Genomic DNA, 15,834 nt, shown 5'->3' on the forward strand with positions numbered 1-15,834 from the left:
AATATAAAATAGATAGCAGCAAAATAACCAAAAATCCCTATGTACTGTTTTGACATCAAGAGAAGCTCTGGAGTGCACACCCCTCAGTACAGGATATACTCCAGTGTTGCCAGGAGGTACGTTACCGCAAGCTTTGGTGTGGTTTGGGTACTCTGAAACTATCACTCTTCTGTCCGGGGGGGTTTGACCCAAAATATATTCAGATGAAAGGGATCTATCGAAGCTTACCGAGGATGTGTTCCCCTCCACAGGTGATATTAACATCATAGAGCCCCGGCACGCTGGGGATATACTGCACATCATAGCGGCCATCGCTGCTCTCTGTGCAGGATACGTTGGCATCAGACGGGCCTTCCACCATGACAGCTATCCCTCCTGCTTCAGCACTCCTTTGAGAATCAAGGTATTTATTGTTGGCAGCCCCCAGTAGATGGAAAGAAATTAGCGGGTAATTAACTTTCTATATGTTTCTGTTAGGATACATCTCCTGACTTTGTCTGCGATTGCAAGATAAGGAAATTAAATATGTAAATATATCAAATAATAGTGATCTCACCCTGCTGTGATGGTGAAGTGGTTGCTCTCCCCTGTATGGCCTTGAAGGAGTCCAATCCCACTGGCAAAGACTGATGCTGGGTTTGGTTTTCCTTGAAAACCATTCAGTTTTCCTGTATATAAATACAGAGCATTCAAAGTGAATAGAAAACATACCCTTAATCAGTGGTGGAGGAAGTACACAGTTCCTTTACTTAAATGTACTGCTATTCCTAGCACTATTTGGGCAACTTTACACAATTCCTGTTAGTCTATTGAAGACATCTGTAAGTTTTTTTTTTTTTTTAAATGCATTGTTTTATATTTCTAATCAAGTACTCAAAACCATCATTTTTCAGCTTCAAGATTTCAGGCTGTTATGGCCTGGCTCCGCCCATAAGCACTTTGAGTGACAGTCAGTCCACACAGTCTGCGACTGGTATGAATGAATGAATGAATGAAAATGAATGAATAGACAGAGAGAGAGGTAGACAGAGAGAGATAGAGAGAGAGCGAGAGAGAGAGGGGGGGGGGGGTGCGAGAGAGAGAGAGAGAGAGAGAGAGAGAAAAAAGACAGGCCGGGGCAGATTGAAACCCGACACCTCTGCATACTCTGGAGGGAGAGAGAGAGAGAGAGATAGAGAGGGAGAGAGAGAGGGAGAAAGAGGGAGAGACAGAGAGAGAGAGAGAGGGAGACAGAGAGAGAGAGAGAGGGAGACAGAGAGAGAGAGGGAGGGAGCACTTGGGGGGGGGGGGCCTGCCGCGCCACACGGGAGGTGGGAGGAAGGGAGGCCCCCCCCCTCGTTTTCGAGAGGGTCCCACCTCCTGTGTGGCGCGGCAGGTCCCCCCCCCCCCAAGTGCTCCCTCCCTCTCTCTCTCTGTCTCCCTCTCTCTCTCTCTCTGTCTCTCCCTCTCTCTCCCTCTCTCTCTCCCTCTCTATCTCTCTCTCTCTCTCTCTCCCTCCAGAGTATGCAGAGGTGTCGGGTTTCAATCTGCCTGCAGTATGAGGAAGTAGGCGGGCATTAGCTCCAACCACAGAGCCAATCGCATCACTGTGCGCTACCCAGCGTCCGAATGACGTGACTCAGATGTTCAAATCAAAATGGCCTGATTTACTGGAAAGGGGCTGAGCTGAATCAGAGCAATCCGTCAATATGGTATTTAGACACTAAAACACATTGATACGAACTCCTATTACTATAATACAATGCTAGAGACTGAAAAATGACATTTATAGTATGTCACCTTTAAATAAAAGTAGAAATACCCAGATAAATGAGTACTCTGGTAAAAGTAAAAGTCCTCCATTCAAATTCTACTAGTATTTGATATTGAATGTACTTAAGTATCTAAAGTAAAAGTATGTGTTCTACGTGACGTTTGTGTATCCCAGTGCTCAATCCATTGACCTCTAAAGGTGGTATGGTATGTGGTCCAGTTATGCCGCTCTGATTAAAGGTGATGTTAAAGTGGTATGTGGTCCAGTTATGCCGCTCTGATTAAAGGTTATGTTAAAGTGGTATGTAGTCCAGTTATGCCGCTCTGATTAAAGGTTATGTTAAAGTGGTATGTAGTCCAGTTATGCTGCTCTGATTACGTTCAACAATTCTGAAGTTGACAGGCTTCAAATTTGAAAGTACATAATCTTCATCAATTCTTGCCATGTTTTCTATGCAAAATATTTTTCTTCAAAGTAACTAGTAACTGATGGGTTCAGATAAATGTAGTGGAGTAATAAGTACAATATTTCCTTTGAAATGTAGTGGAGTGAAAGTACAAAGTTCCCTCAAATTTAAATACTCACGTAAAGTACCTCAAAATTATACTTTGCAGTACTTGAGTAAAAAATACTTAATTACTTTCCACCACTGGTCTCTCTACTCAATTACTAAAATCAATCAACTAAATCAATTACTCTAAATATTACCTAATATCACTGGGTCTCATTCCCGAACGGATTTATGTCCTCTTAGGCAGATTTCTGCCCATTCAAGACATATTAGGGCTGGTAGCGCGATTCCCCAAATATTCCTGAGATCAGATTTGAGCGTGGCTGAGAGCAGATTTAAGAGTGCTGAGGAGCACACTTATGATTGATCGACTAATTGAACATTTTATTAACTTGACAGACTGTGTTCTCATAGTGATTCCTTCATGTCAACGCTACAGGCCTCCTTGGAATTAATTACTTAATCATAATTAAAATAAATATGACAATATTTGTACGTAAAAGAAATTATGCATTTGATGTCGGAAAAATAAATAATATGGATAAGGGCAGCTGGATTAACCATATCTGAACCAGCTATTTTGGATATACAATGGGACAGACCTTTGTTTGATATAAACCTGCATTCCTTTGAATATATCATTAATCAATTAAACTTATATTGAAATACACTATATAGCCTATACACCAACACTGAAATGACAGTGGATAAATAAATAAATAAGAACTAAAGCTAATCGGTGGAAATAGACTGCATTAATATTCCATAACAAGTCTTGTGTGCGCCAGTATGGCCTACGTGTCTAATGGGTGAACAGTATATAGGCTTAATATATTCTGGTTGCTTGTTTCATTGGGATTTAGTGGATGCTATATGTGTGTGCTCTGCCCTGCGTACAGTATAGGTACAGTCTGTATGTATGCGGACTGTGCCTGTACTGTACGTAGGGCGGAGCATGTGTGTGGTGTCTGCTGGGTCTTAATGAGGCAAGTCATTAATGGAATGATGAGCCTATACTGTGTTCATTCATTACGCCGTAGGCTATATATATTATGTAAACAAGACAAACGTCTTTCTCTGCTCTGCATCCCCTTAACAATTGTGTGTATTGAGCCGTACTGTATTGTACCCATTCTGCAATCTGTTAAATAAGGTTTTCATTCATTCATTCATATACAGTACTGCGCGCGCGCGCGTGTGTGTGTGTGTGTGCGCACGCGCTGCGGCAGGTGTACCACGAGCTGTACTATATGATGCCAATACATTAATCTAATCTAATTTTGATGCGTCGCAAGACTCGCAAGGCACTTCCGCCTTTCCATTTTCACGAGGCTGCGTCACTAGTTGCCTTACAAGGAGCTCTGGAGGCGTTGTTTTGTATGCAAATGACCTAGACGGGAATGCGCGTTCGAGTTCAAGACATGGTGTCATTCCCCAAGCAGATGTCACAGGTGCGACCGTTTGAGCCACTTAAGACATATTACCAGCACGTTGGGGAGTCAGAGTGAACTTGTCATTGATTCTGTCTCAGTCGGTTCCAAGATAAGTCTTCCAAGAGAACTCTTTGGAAAATTTGGGGGAATGAGACCCACTGACCTTATTATAGTAATGAACAGGGAGAGTAAACTGATCCTAAATGAACAACCACTACACCTTTTCCACCAGGCGTCTTCCCGCAGACTCTCACATGGCTGGTGTAAGCAGGGTCCACCACCACCTCAGAGGGGAAGTTGGCCACTTCCTTGCCTCCGTACTTCAGGCGGAGCGTGTAGACGCCAGCGGTGAGCGGGTTGTAGACAGCTGTATAGGTGCCGTCTTTGTTTGCCTGAAGCCTAGTTTGGGCCTTTTGTCCAGATTCAGACACAGCCTCTACAGACAACTCCCCGAGCCCAGCCAGACCACAGTCAATGTTCACCACACAAGGCTGCCCGACCGTCCCCTTCCTCAGCCCCGGGCCGGACACCACCACCTTGGAAGGGTCAAAGGGCATGTGGATGTCAACACGGAACGGGGAGCCTGGGATGTGCTGTCCCTGGAAGAGGACTTTGATCAGGTGCTCTCCGTGCACCGTGGGCAGGTAGGTGACAGTGCAGGTGCCGTCCTGGTTATCAGAGCTCTTTACTTTGACGGGACGGGTGCCGTCTACTGTCACAGAGAGCCGGCCGCTACCAGAGGCACTGGTGTCGATGGTGAAGTCTGCCGGGGTCCCAACAACCCCACCATCCAGACCTGGGCCATAAGCCTTGACCTGAGAGGGTGCATCAAAACTCAATATTATTTTTGTTGTGTGTGTGTGTGTGTGTGTGTGTGTGTGTGTGTGTGTGTGTGTGTGTGTGTGTGTGTGTGTGTGTGTGTGTGTGTGTGTGTGTGTGTGTGTGTGTGTGTGTGTGTGTGTGTGTGTGTGTGTGTGTGTGTGTGTGTGTGTGTGTGTGTGTGTGTGTGTGTGTGTGTGTGAATTTGACATACCTTGCTAGCATCAGCTGGCGTCTTTGTGGGACTGGTTACATTCAGATCAAGTTTGAACAGAGAGTCGGCGCTTGTGCTCTTGGCGAGACCCCGGCCCATCTCTTCTCCTAAAACATGTAATATATAATGCAATAAATATAGGGTCTAGTAGCAGAACATTCAACAGAAGAGCAGAATATGTATTTTCCTTTTCAGGTTATGTATCCATTTATCCAATGACAATAAACAGGAAATGTAATTAAGTGCATGAGGGTCATGATGTGAATTAAGTGCACAAGGGACATGATGTGAATTAAGTGCACGAGGGACATGATGTGAATTAAGTGCATGAGGGACATGATGTGAATTAAGTACACGAGGGACATGATGTGAATTAAGTGCACGAGGGACATGATGTGAATTAAGTACACGAGGGACATGATGTGAATTAAGTGCACGAGGGACATGATGTGAATTAAGTGCACGAGGGATATGATGTGAATTAAGTGCACAAGGGACATGATGTGAATTAAGTGCACGAGGGACATGATGTGAATTAAGTGCACGAGGGACATGATGTGAATTAAGTGCACGAGGGACATGATGTGAAGATCCTACCGTTATGAGCGGAGCCTTTAGGCTTCATCTTCGCAGCATTAAATGAAGGCTCAATTCTAATTCTTGGTGGACTTACCTACAGAAAAGAAAATTGAGAAATGAGATCAGCAACCTGCATTATCTAACTGTTGTGTAGGCGTACCATGCTTGCATGATTTAAATTGTACCATAATTAAAGTAATAATATAAAATATTTTCACATATATAAATGTCTATTTATTTGGTCTTTATCACCAATTGATAGATCATATAAACCCAGTTCATTTTGCTGCTCTAAACACTGGTGTCTGGTAGGACATTCTCGGGGAAATCCTCCAGTGCACAGGAAGTGATGTGTTTACATCACCAGCAGCAACAGTGGTTTGTTTGGAATGAATAGAAGACAAACTCAGTAGTTAACATTAATGAATAGAAGACGAACTCAGTAGTTAGCATGAATGAATAGAAGACTAACTCAGTAGTTAGCATGAATGAAAAGAAGACAAACTCAGTAGTTAGCATGAATGAATAGAAGACTAACTCAGTAGTTAGCATGAATGAATAGAAGACTAACTCAGTAGTGAACATGAATGAATAGAAGACTAACTCAGTAGAGCATGAATGAATATAAGACTAATTCAGTAGTTAACATTAATGAATAGAATACTAACTCAGTAGTGAACATGAATGAATAGAAGACTAACTCAGTAGAGCATGAATGAATAGAAGACTAATTCAGTAGTTAGCATGAATGAATAGAAGACAAACTCAGTAGTTAACATGAATGAAAAGAAGACAAACTCAGTAGTTAGCATGAATGAATAGAAGACTAACTCAGTAGTTAACATTAATGAATATAATACTAACTCAGTAGTGAACATGAATGAATAGAAGACTAACTCAGTAGAGCATGAATGAATAGAAGACTAATTCAGTAGTTAGCATGAATGAATAGAAGAATAACTCAGTAGTTAGCATGAATGAATAGAAGACTAACTCAGTAGTTAGCATGAATGAATAGAATACTAACTCAGTAGTGAACATGAATGAATAGAAGACTAACTCAGTAGAGCATGAATGAATAGAATACTAACTCAGTAGTGAACATGAATGAATAGAAGACTAACTGAATAGAAGACTAATTCAGTGGTTAGCATGAATGAATAGAAGACTAACTCAGTGGTTAGCATGAATGAATAGAAGACTAACTCAGTAGTTAACATGAATGAATAGAAGATGAATTCAGCATGCATTTTCAATATAGAAAGTGAGAACAGCAATGACTGCTTATCACCAACAGATGTGGCCAAAACAAACAGAAATGAGGATCTTACAGATTACTACTTTAAGTCAAAATCGCATCACAATAGAGAGAAGCTTTCAGCCACATCATAATAATCCTTAGAATAGTTTTTGCCACATCAGAGAGTTGGAAGGCGAGGACTCACTCTGAAGGGGCTGTCAGGAACATTGACTCCTCCCCACGTCACAAAGATGGTGAGTTTAGTCAGGACGGTGGGAGTGTAGAAGCAGGTGTACAGACCATGCTCTTTACGCATTACCTCCACATTCAGAGGGTTTCCCCCCGTACACTGTGGGTTACAAAGCATGGTAGTTAGACAAACAACAGTTCAAAACATCAATGCCACACAAAACCCATAGACAGAAATAGGCTCTGTGATGTATCCAGGCATCATGCTACTTTAAGTATCATGTTCAAGTTAATTGTAGTTTATAGGGATCAGTGATATGACGCGATCACTATGTACATAATTTACATGGTAATTCTGTCCAATTGCCACACCCACGGTGTGTGTGTCTGTGTCCTATTTCTTACCTGAGCCTGGATTCCCAGCGATCCATCTCCAGCAAACCTGGCATCAACGGTGAACTCCATCAGGTGGTTTAAGATGAAACCAGTCTGACTCACTCCTGGGCCAAAGACTTTCACCTAAAAATAAATAGCATCCTAAAGTGAACATTTATGCTAAAACAGAATTCACATGTTACTTATTTGACCTTGGATAGTCTAATTTAGATTAATGTAGCTAGAACAAGAGCATCTAGATTTTAGTCTGTGTGCGTGGTGTCTTCAAGTGACACTTTGTGGTGCTGCTCTATTGAGCTTTAGGGGCTTATTCAGAACTGTTAGCAAATCAGATTATTTGGGTACAAAAGCCCAAACCAACAATCAGTGGCTACAAAACATCAGTTTCCCACATACTGCTTGTTTGATGATATCACAGTTTAGTATCTTGAAATGCAGGCTATGGGAGATAATTTCTCATCATCATTATAAACATTTACAGTTGAAGGTAATTCATTAAGAGTAATCAGGATGGACAGGTCTTTACAGGGAGGTAATTTGTGGAAATGGGTTTAAATCATTATTACATACATAGGCTATTATGTACACATAAAGCAAGGATATGGCTATTCGCATCAACTAGAATTTGAATTGGGGGGGCTGTATGGAATGATACTGTAAATAGAATTTGAATTGGGGAGGGCTGTATGGAATGATACTGTAGTTAGAATTGTAATTGGTGGGGCTGTATGGAATTATACTGTAAATATAATTTTTATTGGGAGGGCTGTATGGAATGATACTGTAAATAGAATCCAGCACAGTCAAATGCGTTGGTCTTGTTCTTGCCTGCACAGCTTTTAGAAATGGCCATCTTTGGTGTTTTACCAGGTGTTTTACTTTGGTGTCATCAAAGGGTTAGGAGAAGAACAATAGATAGCATTGCCTTTGCATCATTATTAGCATGCAGAAGGATTTTGCTGAAGTGGAAGTCACCATCAGCCCCCAAAGCATCCCTATGGCTCAAAGACCTCATGTTCTTTTTAAATTTGGAGAAAATTAAATACAACCTAGTAAAAAGTTTGAAATAGTTTGGGGCCCTTTTATTGATTACATAGCTAAGCTAAATACACTATAGGACAAATGATGAGGAAGGATGGGTGAGAGATATGTGTTTTATGTTGTTTTCTTTTCTTGATGTGTATTTGTAGGATTAGGTAGGATGGGGGGGGGGGGGGATATAAAACATTTGACATTCAATGTGTATTTCATTGTACCTTGATGACGAATAAATACATTTATAAAAAAAATAATCCAGCACAGTGCTACTGCTGCAAGACCGCTGCATCCCGATCAACCATAGATGACCTAGATGCAAACTAGAGCAGCACTAATGGATGCAGGAGCTCTGCAGTGTGGGGCAGCGACTGGCCTTGTGTGGGAAGCATTTCCTCTTCTTCTGGTTCATACAGGACATGAAGGGACTGTCCGCAATCTCCTCCTCGTCACACGTCACATGCACGGCATATTCCCCTGGCTCTGTGGGCCAGAACCTCACGTCACACGACCCGTCATCGTGGTCCACGCACTCGATCCTGGCCTGGGAGGGACCTTCAATGGCAAAGCCTGTATATAACAGAGATTGTATTATGTAGGCTACAGTCTTCCTTTCGATATGTTGATCTGTCCGTACAGATAGGTTTTTCTTTCACAACAGAAGTTTGATCATTCCCCATACTGTAAATTACAGTAGATTAAAATATATTGTCATCATACAGCACAATACAGTACAACAAAAAGAAGTTTGGCATCCAATCAAATTATCATCCAGTGTTCTCTCTATGGTCATTGAGAAAAGTATCCATGAGCAAATTGACAGCTATACCTCTCAAGCTATAACATAATTTATGAATTGCATTCGGGCTTCAGGAAACGGCACTCCACTGACACCTGTTTGCTATACTTAACTGATCATATTAGAAAATAAGTGGATGGGGGGAAAGTCTGTGGAATGGTATTACTTGATTTACAGAAAGCATTTGATACCGTTGACCATACAATACTGCTGATGAAGCTAAAAGCAATTGGCTTCAACAGTAATGCAATCAGCTGGGTGAGGTCTTACCTTATAGGAAGAAAGCTAATTATCAATGTTGGTGGAACACTCTCAGAGCCAAGGGCCACTACATGTGGGGTACCACAAGGCAGTGTGCTTGGCCCTTTGTTTTTCTTACTTTATGACCTTAAATCAGCTTGTTCCACTAATTTATTTTTGTATGCTGATGACTCAGCACTCCTGGTGTCCCATAAAGACAAGGTAGTTGTTGAAGAGATTTTGAGCAAGGAGTTGGCCAGAGTGAGCATTTGGCTATCAGATAATAAATTATACCTCCATGTAGGGAAAACGGAATCAATCCTCTTTGGCTCCAAAATCAAGACGGATATAATTCCACACAGGTTCAGGAGTTCTATTGGGCAAAATTCATTTTTGTATACGGCAGGAGTTCTATGGAACCAATTACCTATACCTCTTGCAAAGCACTAGCTACGGAAAGAAGCTTTAAAGGGGAACTATTTTTACTATTTCTTTCACTATTTGGGCACTTTTACACAATTCCTGTGAGTTTATGGAACACCTCTGTAATTTTAAATTTTTTTTAATTTATTGTTTTGTATTTCTAATCAAGTCCTCAAAAACAGCATTTTAAGCCGTTTTGAGGCTGGGCTCCAACCACAATGGTAAACCTGAACCACCGCCTGAACATTATCATGCAGCGGTGTCTCTCTGACATCACAAATCAGCACATTTTCAGATGACTCAGTTCAGTGAGGGTGAATATTGTGAGAGGAGAATTGGAAGAATGCGCCAATATGAGAATTAGAGACATAGATCATATTAATATAAGTCCACATAGCTAGGACACAAACAATGCTAAACACTGAAAAAGGCCATTTATAAGATAGTTCCCCTTTAAGACTGCTTTGAGTTAGCGTCTGTCTCTATTTGATTCTCATAGAAGCTAGGAAGGATAGGATGAGTTGTTAAAACTGATGTGTAATGTGTGTTTATTTAAAAAAAAGATGATCAAATTTGATTTTATTATTAATTAGACGGTCTAAAGGGAATGCTGTAGATTAATTGAATTGTATGTGTATTTGGCTTTGACTTGTTTAATGTAGTGAAATTGTGTGGTTTGTTTTTGTATTTTTGTATTTGGGCTTCAGAGTAGCTATACTGTTTTTGCCAGCCAACTGCCCACCATACCCCACCCCACCCCCTACCTACCTAGTAAGAGTAGGTAAGGGATATGTACAGACAGACGTGGATATATATATGGTGAGAAAATAAATATATATATACGGTATAAACAGCATTATTGTGGTGGGTAGTTAAGATTATATAGGCTACAGAGTTCAGAGTCCACTTCATGTACAGTTACCTGGTGGTCCAATAGCCAGTGTTTCTTACCCAGCATCCCTGCATCAGTGCCGATAGTTTCTACCACAAAGTCAGCCGCCATGTCCACCGTTCCCCCTTTCAGACCTGGACCCCACGCCTGAATCACCTGAGGGCCTGATCTCCGACCCACCTCCACCTTAAACGGGCTTATTGACGAATGCAAGGCAAACAAGTAATACAAAATAAGAAAATAAATAAGAAATACATTTTGAAAAGAATTTTAACAAAGTGTTTAATTCGTCTTCGAGGCGGCGAACGAAAGCGCTAGCAGATGTTTGCACGGAGGAGTTACACAACTTGCAGCAGATGTTCACTGTTTACTACCCTACGTTCTTTATAGTTTACCTCTTGAAGATGTGCTCCCCTGCCCATGTGATGTCGATTACATGCTTGCCCACGACGCTGGGTGCATACTGAAGGGCATAAACGTCTCCTTTGGCTTGTTTCTGTTCGACAGGTGCGTCGATGCCGTCTGCCAAGGAAACAACAACACCATGGCAGAACTGCTGTCAGACGTAATCGCTCAATGTGTGAGGAACTAAACTGGAGGTGAGGCTAGAGAACAGAGACTGGGCTTTATGTTGCATGGAGGGAAAACAAACAAGCAGAACAAACTAACCAGGTCCTCTGACGTGGACCTCCAGGGCCCCGGGCCCTGCTCTGCTGGTATCCACTTTGAAGTCTGCCACCTGGCCGACCCTTATCCCCCTAGGCTGTAGTCCTCGCCCGCTGGCTCGGCAGGCCTTCGGCTTCGACACTGAAATAATCACATCGACACAGGGTTGGTTTGGGGTATATAGATGTGTGGGTATGTCGTGCTCAGTAGATTAACTATACAGGCAGTAAACAATGTAGAATTCAGTTCACATAGGTTATGTGAAACAGGGATGGACCTGGTATATTTGATACAGCACAGCCATGTGTTTTTGTATTGTACAGCTTCAAAGGTTTATTTAAAGTCAGGATGTATGGAATCTCTCATAAAAAAATTTTGTACACATGTAATGATTTTCAATGGCTGCAGCCTACATCACCTGTGCTAAGAGACAGCCCTATGTCTGAGTAACCGGAACACACCTGATTTGGGTTTGAGGGGTTACTTGGAACACACCTGATTTTGGTTTGAGGGGTCAGAACACACCTGATTTTGGTTTGAGGGGTCAGAACATACCTAATTTTGGTTTGAGGGGCTGGAACACATCAGATTTTGGTTTGAGGGGTCAGAACAAACCTGATTTTGGTTTGAGGGGATGGAACACACCTGCTTTTGGTTTGAGGGGCTGGCACACCCCTGGCTTTGGTCTGAGTGGCTATAACGCACCTGATTTTGGTTTGAGGGGTCAGAACATACCTAATTTTGGTTTGAGGGGTCAGAACATACCTAATTTTGGTTTGAGGGGTTGGAACACACCTCATTTTGGTTTGAGGGGTCAGAACATACCTAATTTTGGTTTGAGGGGTCAGAACATACCTCATTTTGGTTTGAGGGGTCAGAACATACCTAATTTTGGTTTGAGGGGTCAGAACATACCTCATTTTGGTTTGAGGGGTTGGAACACACCTCATTTTGGTTTGAGGGGTCAGAACACACCTCATTTTGGTTTGAGGGGTCAGAACATACCTAATTTTGGTTTGAGGGGTCAGAACATACCTCATTTTGGTTTGAGGGGTTGGAACACACCTAATTTTGGTTTGAGCGGTCAGAACATACCTAATCTTGGTTTGAGGGGTTGGAACATACCAGATTTTGGTTTGAGGGGTCAGAACTTACCAGATTTTAGTTTGAGGGGTCAGAACTTACCAGATTTTGGTTTGAGGGGTCAGAACTTACCAGATTTTGGTTTGAGGGGTGCTCCGGGCTTCAGCTGGGCTTTGGGGAACATGGACAGGTAGGTCATGATGGACTGCTCGTCCACTCCCGGGTCTATGATCTCCTCCGGGGCTATGACCTTACAGGGATGATGCAATTTCCAGTTTGACAACGTTTCACAATTAGAACCACATTCTGTGCTGTTGAGAAATCAGCCATTTCCTCCTTCTCCCTCATAGCATGGTCAGCCTGCAAGGAGCGATGGTCCACACACGCATGCACGCACGCAATCTCTCTCTCTCTCTCTCTCTCTCTCTCTCTCTCTCTCTCTCTCTCTCTCTCTCTCTCTCTCTCTCTCTCTCTCTCTCTCTCTCTCTCTCTCTCTCTCCCAGCTAGAGCTGAAGTCACCCTCACACCAGTCGCAACAACATCAGTGAGCTCACCGGGGCCCGAGGTGACGTGATGTCATCCCCCCGCTGTGGTTAAAAGAGTGGAGTAATGACACTAGTTATTGAGAAGAAGGGATGCAGGTTTGTGGTATATAGGGTATAATGAGTGATGAGGTAAACTCTCAGCCTCTTCTTTCCCCAGAGGCCTTTCTGAGAAACGATTGCAAAGTATGTCAGGATCTCGTACAAACGGTGCAGGGAGGGAAAGGAAACAGGGTAGATTGATCTACGCTTGATTCTTCGACCTTCGATGCGTTAATTTCTGACAGTATGGGTTTCGTGATCATAATCAATGTGGAGGAAGCTGCTCTTATATACGTGGAATTTTGCAAGCTACCCATTACTTTACACCGCAAGGGGTTGAACTACAGCAAAGCTACCGTCAAACTAAATATAGTTTGGTTAACAAAAGTGAACTCCAAAAAGTTGTTCAAACATTGTAAATAGAAAATGTACAGTAAATAGATAATAAATAATAAGAATCTGCAAGGTAATACGAAATTATAACATAAAACACAAAGAGTGACGTGATCCCAAACAATAACACCGCAACTGAAAGTGAAAAATAAATGCATAGTGTACTCAGGACATGAGCCAACACCAGATTACCATTATTTGGGTTCTTCACAGAAGAAAGTGCAAAAATGTAAACAAAAGGGTTGCGCCTGTCAGCCTGGCTGTCAGAGTGGAATATCTTGTACAGCAGGGAGAGGGGTGTGGTCGGTCGAAGGGGCTTCACTCAACAGAGGAGAGAGGCAGTGGTGAAACAAAAAGAACAATGAAATTCCTTTCTTTTTGTGAAGCCTTCAGTCAACATGTAGCTCCAGTAGGTAATGCCACCTCAAAATGTCAAAAAGGTGATTAACTACTAAAATCACTATGCCAATTAGAATTGAAATGGTAAATGGTGCATTTTATCCAAAGCGCTTAACAATTTTGCTCCTCACAATCACCCATTCACTCACACATCCACACACCAATGCAGAGGCAACCATGCAAGGTGCCAACCTGCTCATCGGGAGCAATTAGGGGTTAAGTGTCTTGCTCAACACACTGCCCGGGAGTAGCAGGAATCAAACCAGGAACCTTCCGATTACCAGACGACCGCTCTACCTCGCCCCTAGGTAACTCCACCTCAAAATGTCAAAATAGTGATTAACTACTAAAATCCCTATGCCAATTAGAATTGAGTTGAACTACTGACAAGCTACTGCAAAATATTATTACATCTCTAGTTATATTACATAGTGAAACTACTTCCCAACACTGTTCATGACCAATCACTGTTTGTCCATCAGAGTTGCTCTAAAAAACAATTGTTGAGCTACTTAAAGGGGCACAAGGCCGATTTATTTTGCACATAATCCAACACACATTTGTCAATGCAAAACTGTTTAGAGTGTGTGAGATTATGTGCAAAATAAAATCTGCATTGTTTTTTGGCAAAGTGGCCCTTTAAAGATTGCATCCAGATGTATTTTAAACACTTAAAAGATTCTATATTGAATCTTGGCCCTATGCGCCAGCATAAATATGTCCTTTCCACCAAACTGTTCAATAGACCACTGAAAATGTCCCAGCAGCCTCTAGTCTCTACACCTTCACCCTCATTGAGATGAAAGGATATATGAAGATGCAATTTGGTAACCAGCACCATTGATATTTAGCAGGAAGTTGGCAGCTTCTATTCTTCTATTCTTTCAAGATATGTCAATACCTACTCATCTTTCTGTATGAAGTTAAAGATGTCAAGTTACAAATTGATATGTTACCTATTTGACCTATAACGACACATGCAACTCAGATTTCACGGAAGTACAGAAAAGCGAGCCATACAGTATGTCTTGCACTGATCGTCACCTATTCTCCAGTATCTGTCCCAATAATGACAAAAAGATTGCTTTGTAGGTATTCTTACTGATATTTTAGTTTGTAATTTTCTGGAACACGATTTAAAGAAATGCACACGGAGGCATAATGTTACATCCAATGAAATGCTTTCTAGAATGACATTTGCAGCATCTAAGCTAGCAGTCTGCCTTGTTAATGAAACCAATGTTCAACGTTAGCTTTCAACGTTGCTAACGCTAGCTTGTTAGCTAATGGGTCGACTGTAACATACATTAAGTGCTATTGAGTACTGTAAACGTCAATCAATCTCCACAACAAGTCCCTCCCAAGCTTCCTGTTTTTACAGGAAACACATACATATGCGGGAATCAAATAGCATTCTGCTAGACATTTCAAGGGGACCGACCTGGGGAACTCCCAGCCACTGGTCCGCCTGCTGCATGGCCTCTCTGGCGTTATCCACTCTCTGCACCTCATCCCAGCTCTCCCAATCAGGACACAAGCCTGCAGAGAAACACCAGACACTGTTTACAATAATACACATTCATTATTTGATGGAGAGCAGAGCAGACAGGCGGTGAAATTGAATCCGACGGTCTAAGTGTGGGGGGTATTGGATTTATTGTTGAGAGAAAGAATAATATAATATCAATTGGTCTGTTTATCCCTGTGGCTCTTAAGTATCAGCTTTGATATAATCAGTTTCAGTAGAAGTTCACCTGGGGCCAGTCCATCCACCAGGGCCCCCAGGGCCTTGCCATCCATCCAATCCTGGCTGAAGTTGGTGATGGGCAGTTCAGGCACCTTGTCCTGGATCCAGCCCAGCAGCCGCAGCTCAGGAGTCTGCTTCTTGGCCTCCCCGTCCTCCAGCAGGGGGGAGGAGATGGAGTAGTGCAGGATCAGGGTCCACACCAAGCCCAGAATCAACTTCAGGTTACCGTCCACGATGGCCTTGCTATCTGAAAAGAGCAGCACCAAGGACTCGTCAAACTGACAAAGCAAAAGCACAACCCGAGATAAGCACAGCGCTAAATATCACAGTGTGATAAAACGTGATGAATGACAACTTTACACTTCCTCACAATAAAGGATTCCAAGTCATTCCTTACACATTACTCCTATGACGTTTATTCTGAGCAAGAACATTAATG

The 15,834-nt window shown here is 42.3% G+C and overlaps 1 protein-coding gene across 1 annotated transcript in view; it reads right to left on the reverse strand.

The window, feature by feature from the left end:
* The window catches only part of LOC311244118 (filamin-B-like), a gene marked incomplete at both ends in the record, with an annotated part of 61,582 nt that overhangs the window by 45,160 nt on the left and 588 nt on the right, over nucleotides 1-15,834 (reverse strand). Inside the window, 14 exons of the mRNA XM_084333529.1 lie at nucleotides 229-389; nucleotides 557-668; nucleotides 3,918-4,530; nucleotides 4,731-4,837; nucleotides 5,328-5,403; nucleotides 6,755-6,898; nucleotides 7,144-7,257; nucleotides 8,546-8,739; nucleotides 10,583-10,719; nucleotides 10,919-11,045; nucleotides 11,193-11,330; nucleotides 12,405-12,522; nucleotides 15,090-15,187; nucleotides 15,403-15,642. Of these exons, the coding sequence (XP_084189655.1) occupies nucleotides 229-389; nucleotides 557-668; nucleotides 3,918-4,530; nucleotides 4,731-4,837; nucleotides 5,328-5,403; nucleotides 6,755-6,898; nucleotides 7,144-7,257; nucleotides 8,546-8,739; nucleotides 10,583-10,719; nucleotides 10,919-11,045; nucleotides 11,193-11,330; nucleotides 12,405-12,522; nucleotides 15,090-15,187; nucleotides 15,403-15,642 (2,379 nt within the window). The remainder of the gene's footprint in view (nucleotides 1-228; nucleotides 390-556; nucleotides 669-3,917; nucleotides 4,531-4,730; nucleotides 4,838-5,327; nucleotides 5,404-6,754; nucleotides 6,899-7,143; nucleotides 7,258-8,545; nucleotides 8,740-10,582; nucleotides 10,720-10,918; nucleotides 11,046-11,192; nucleotides 11,331-12,404; nucleotides 12,523-15,089; nucleotides 15,188-15,402; nucleotides 15,643-15,834) is intronic.

Source organism: Notolepis coatsorum, assembly GCF_963971535.1.
Source record: "Notolepis coatsorum genome assembly, chromosome: 17".
NCBI classification, from domain to species: Eukaryota; Metazoa; Chordata; class Actinopteri; order Aulopiformes; family Paralepididae; genus Notolepis; species Notolepis coatsorum.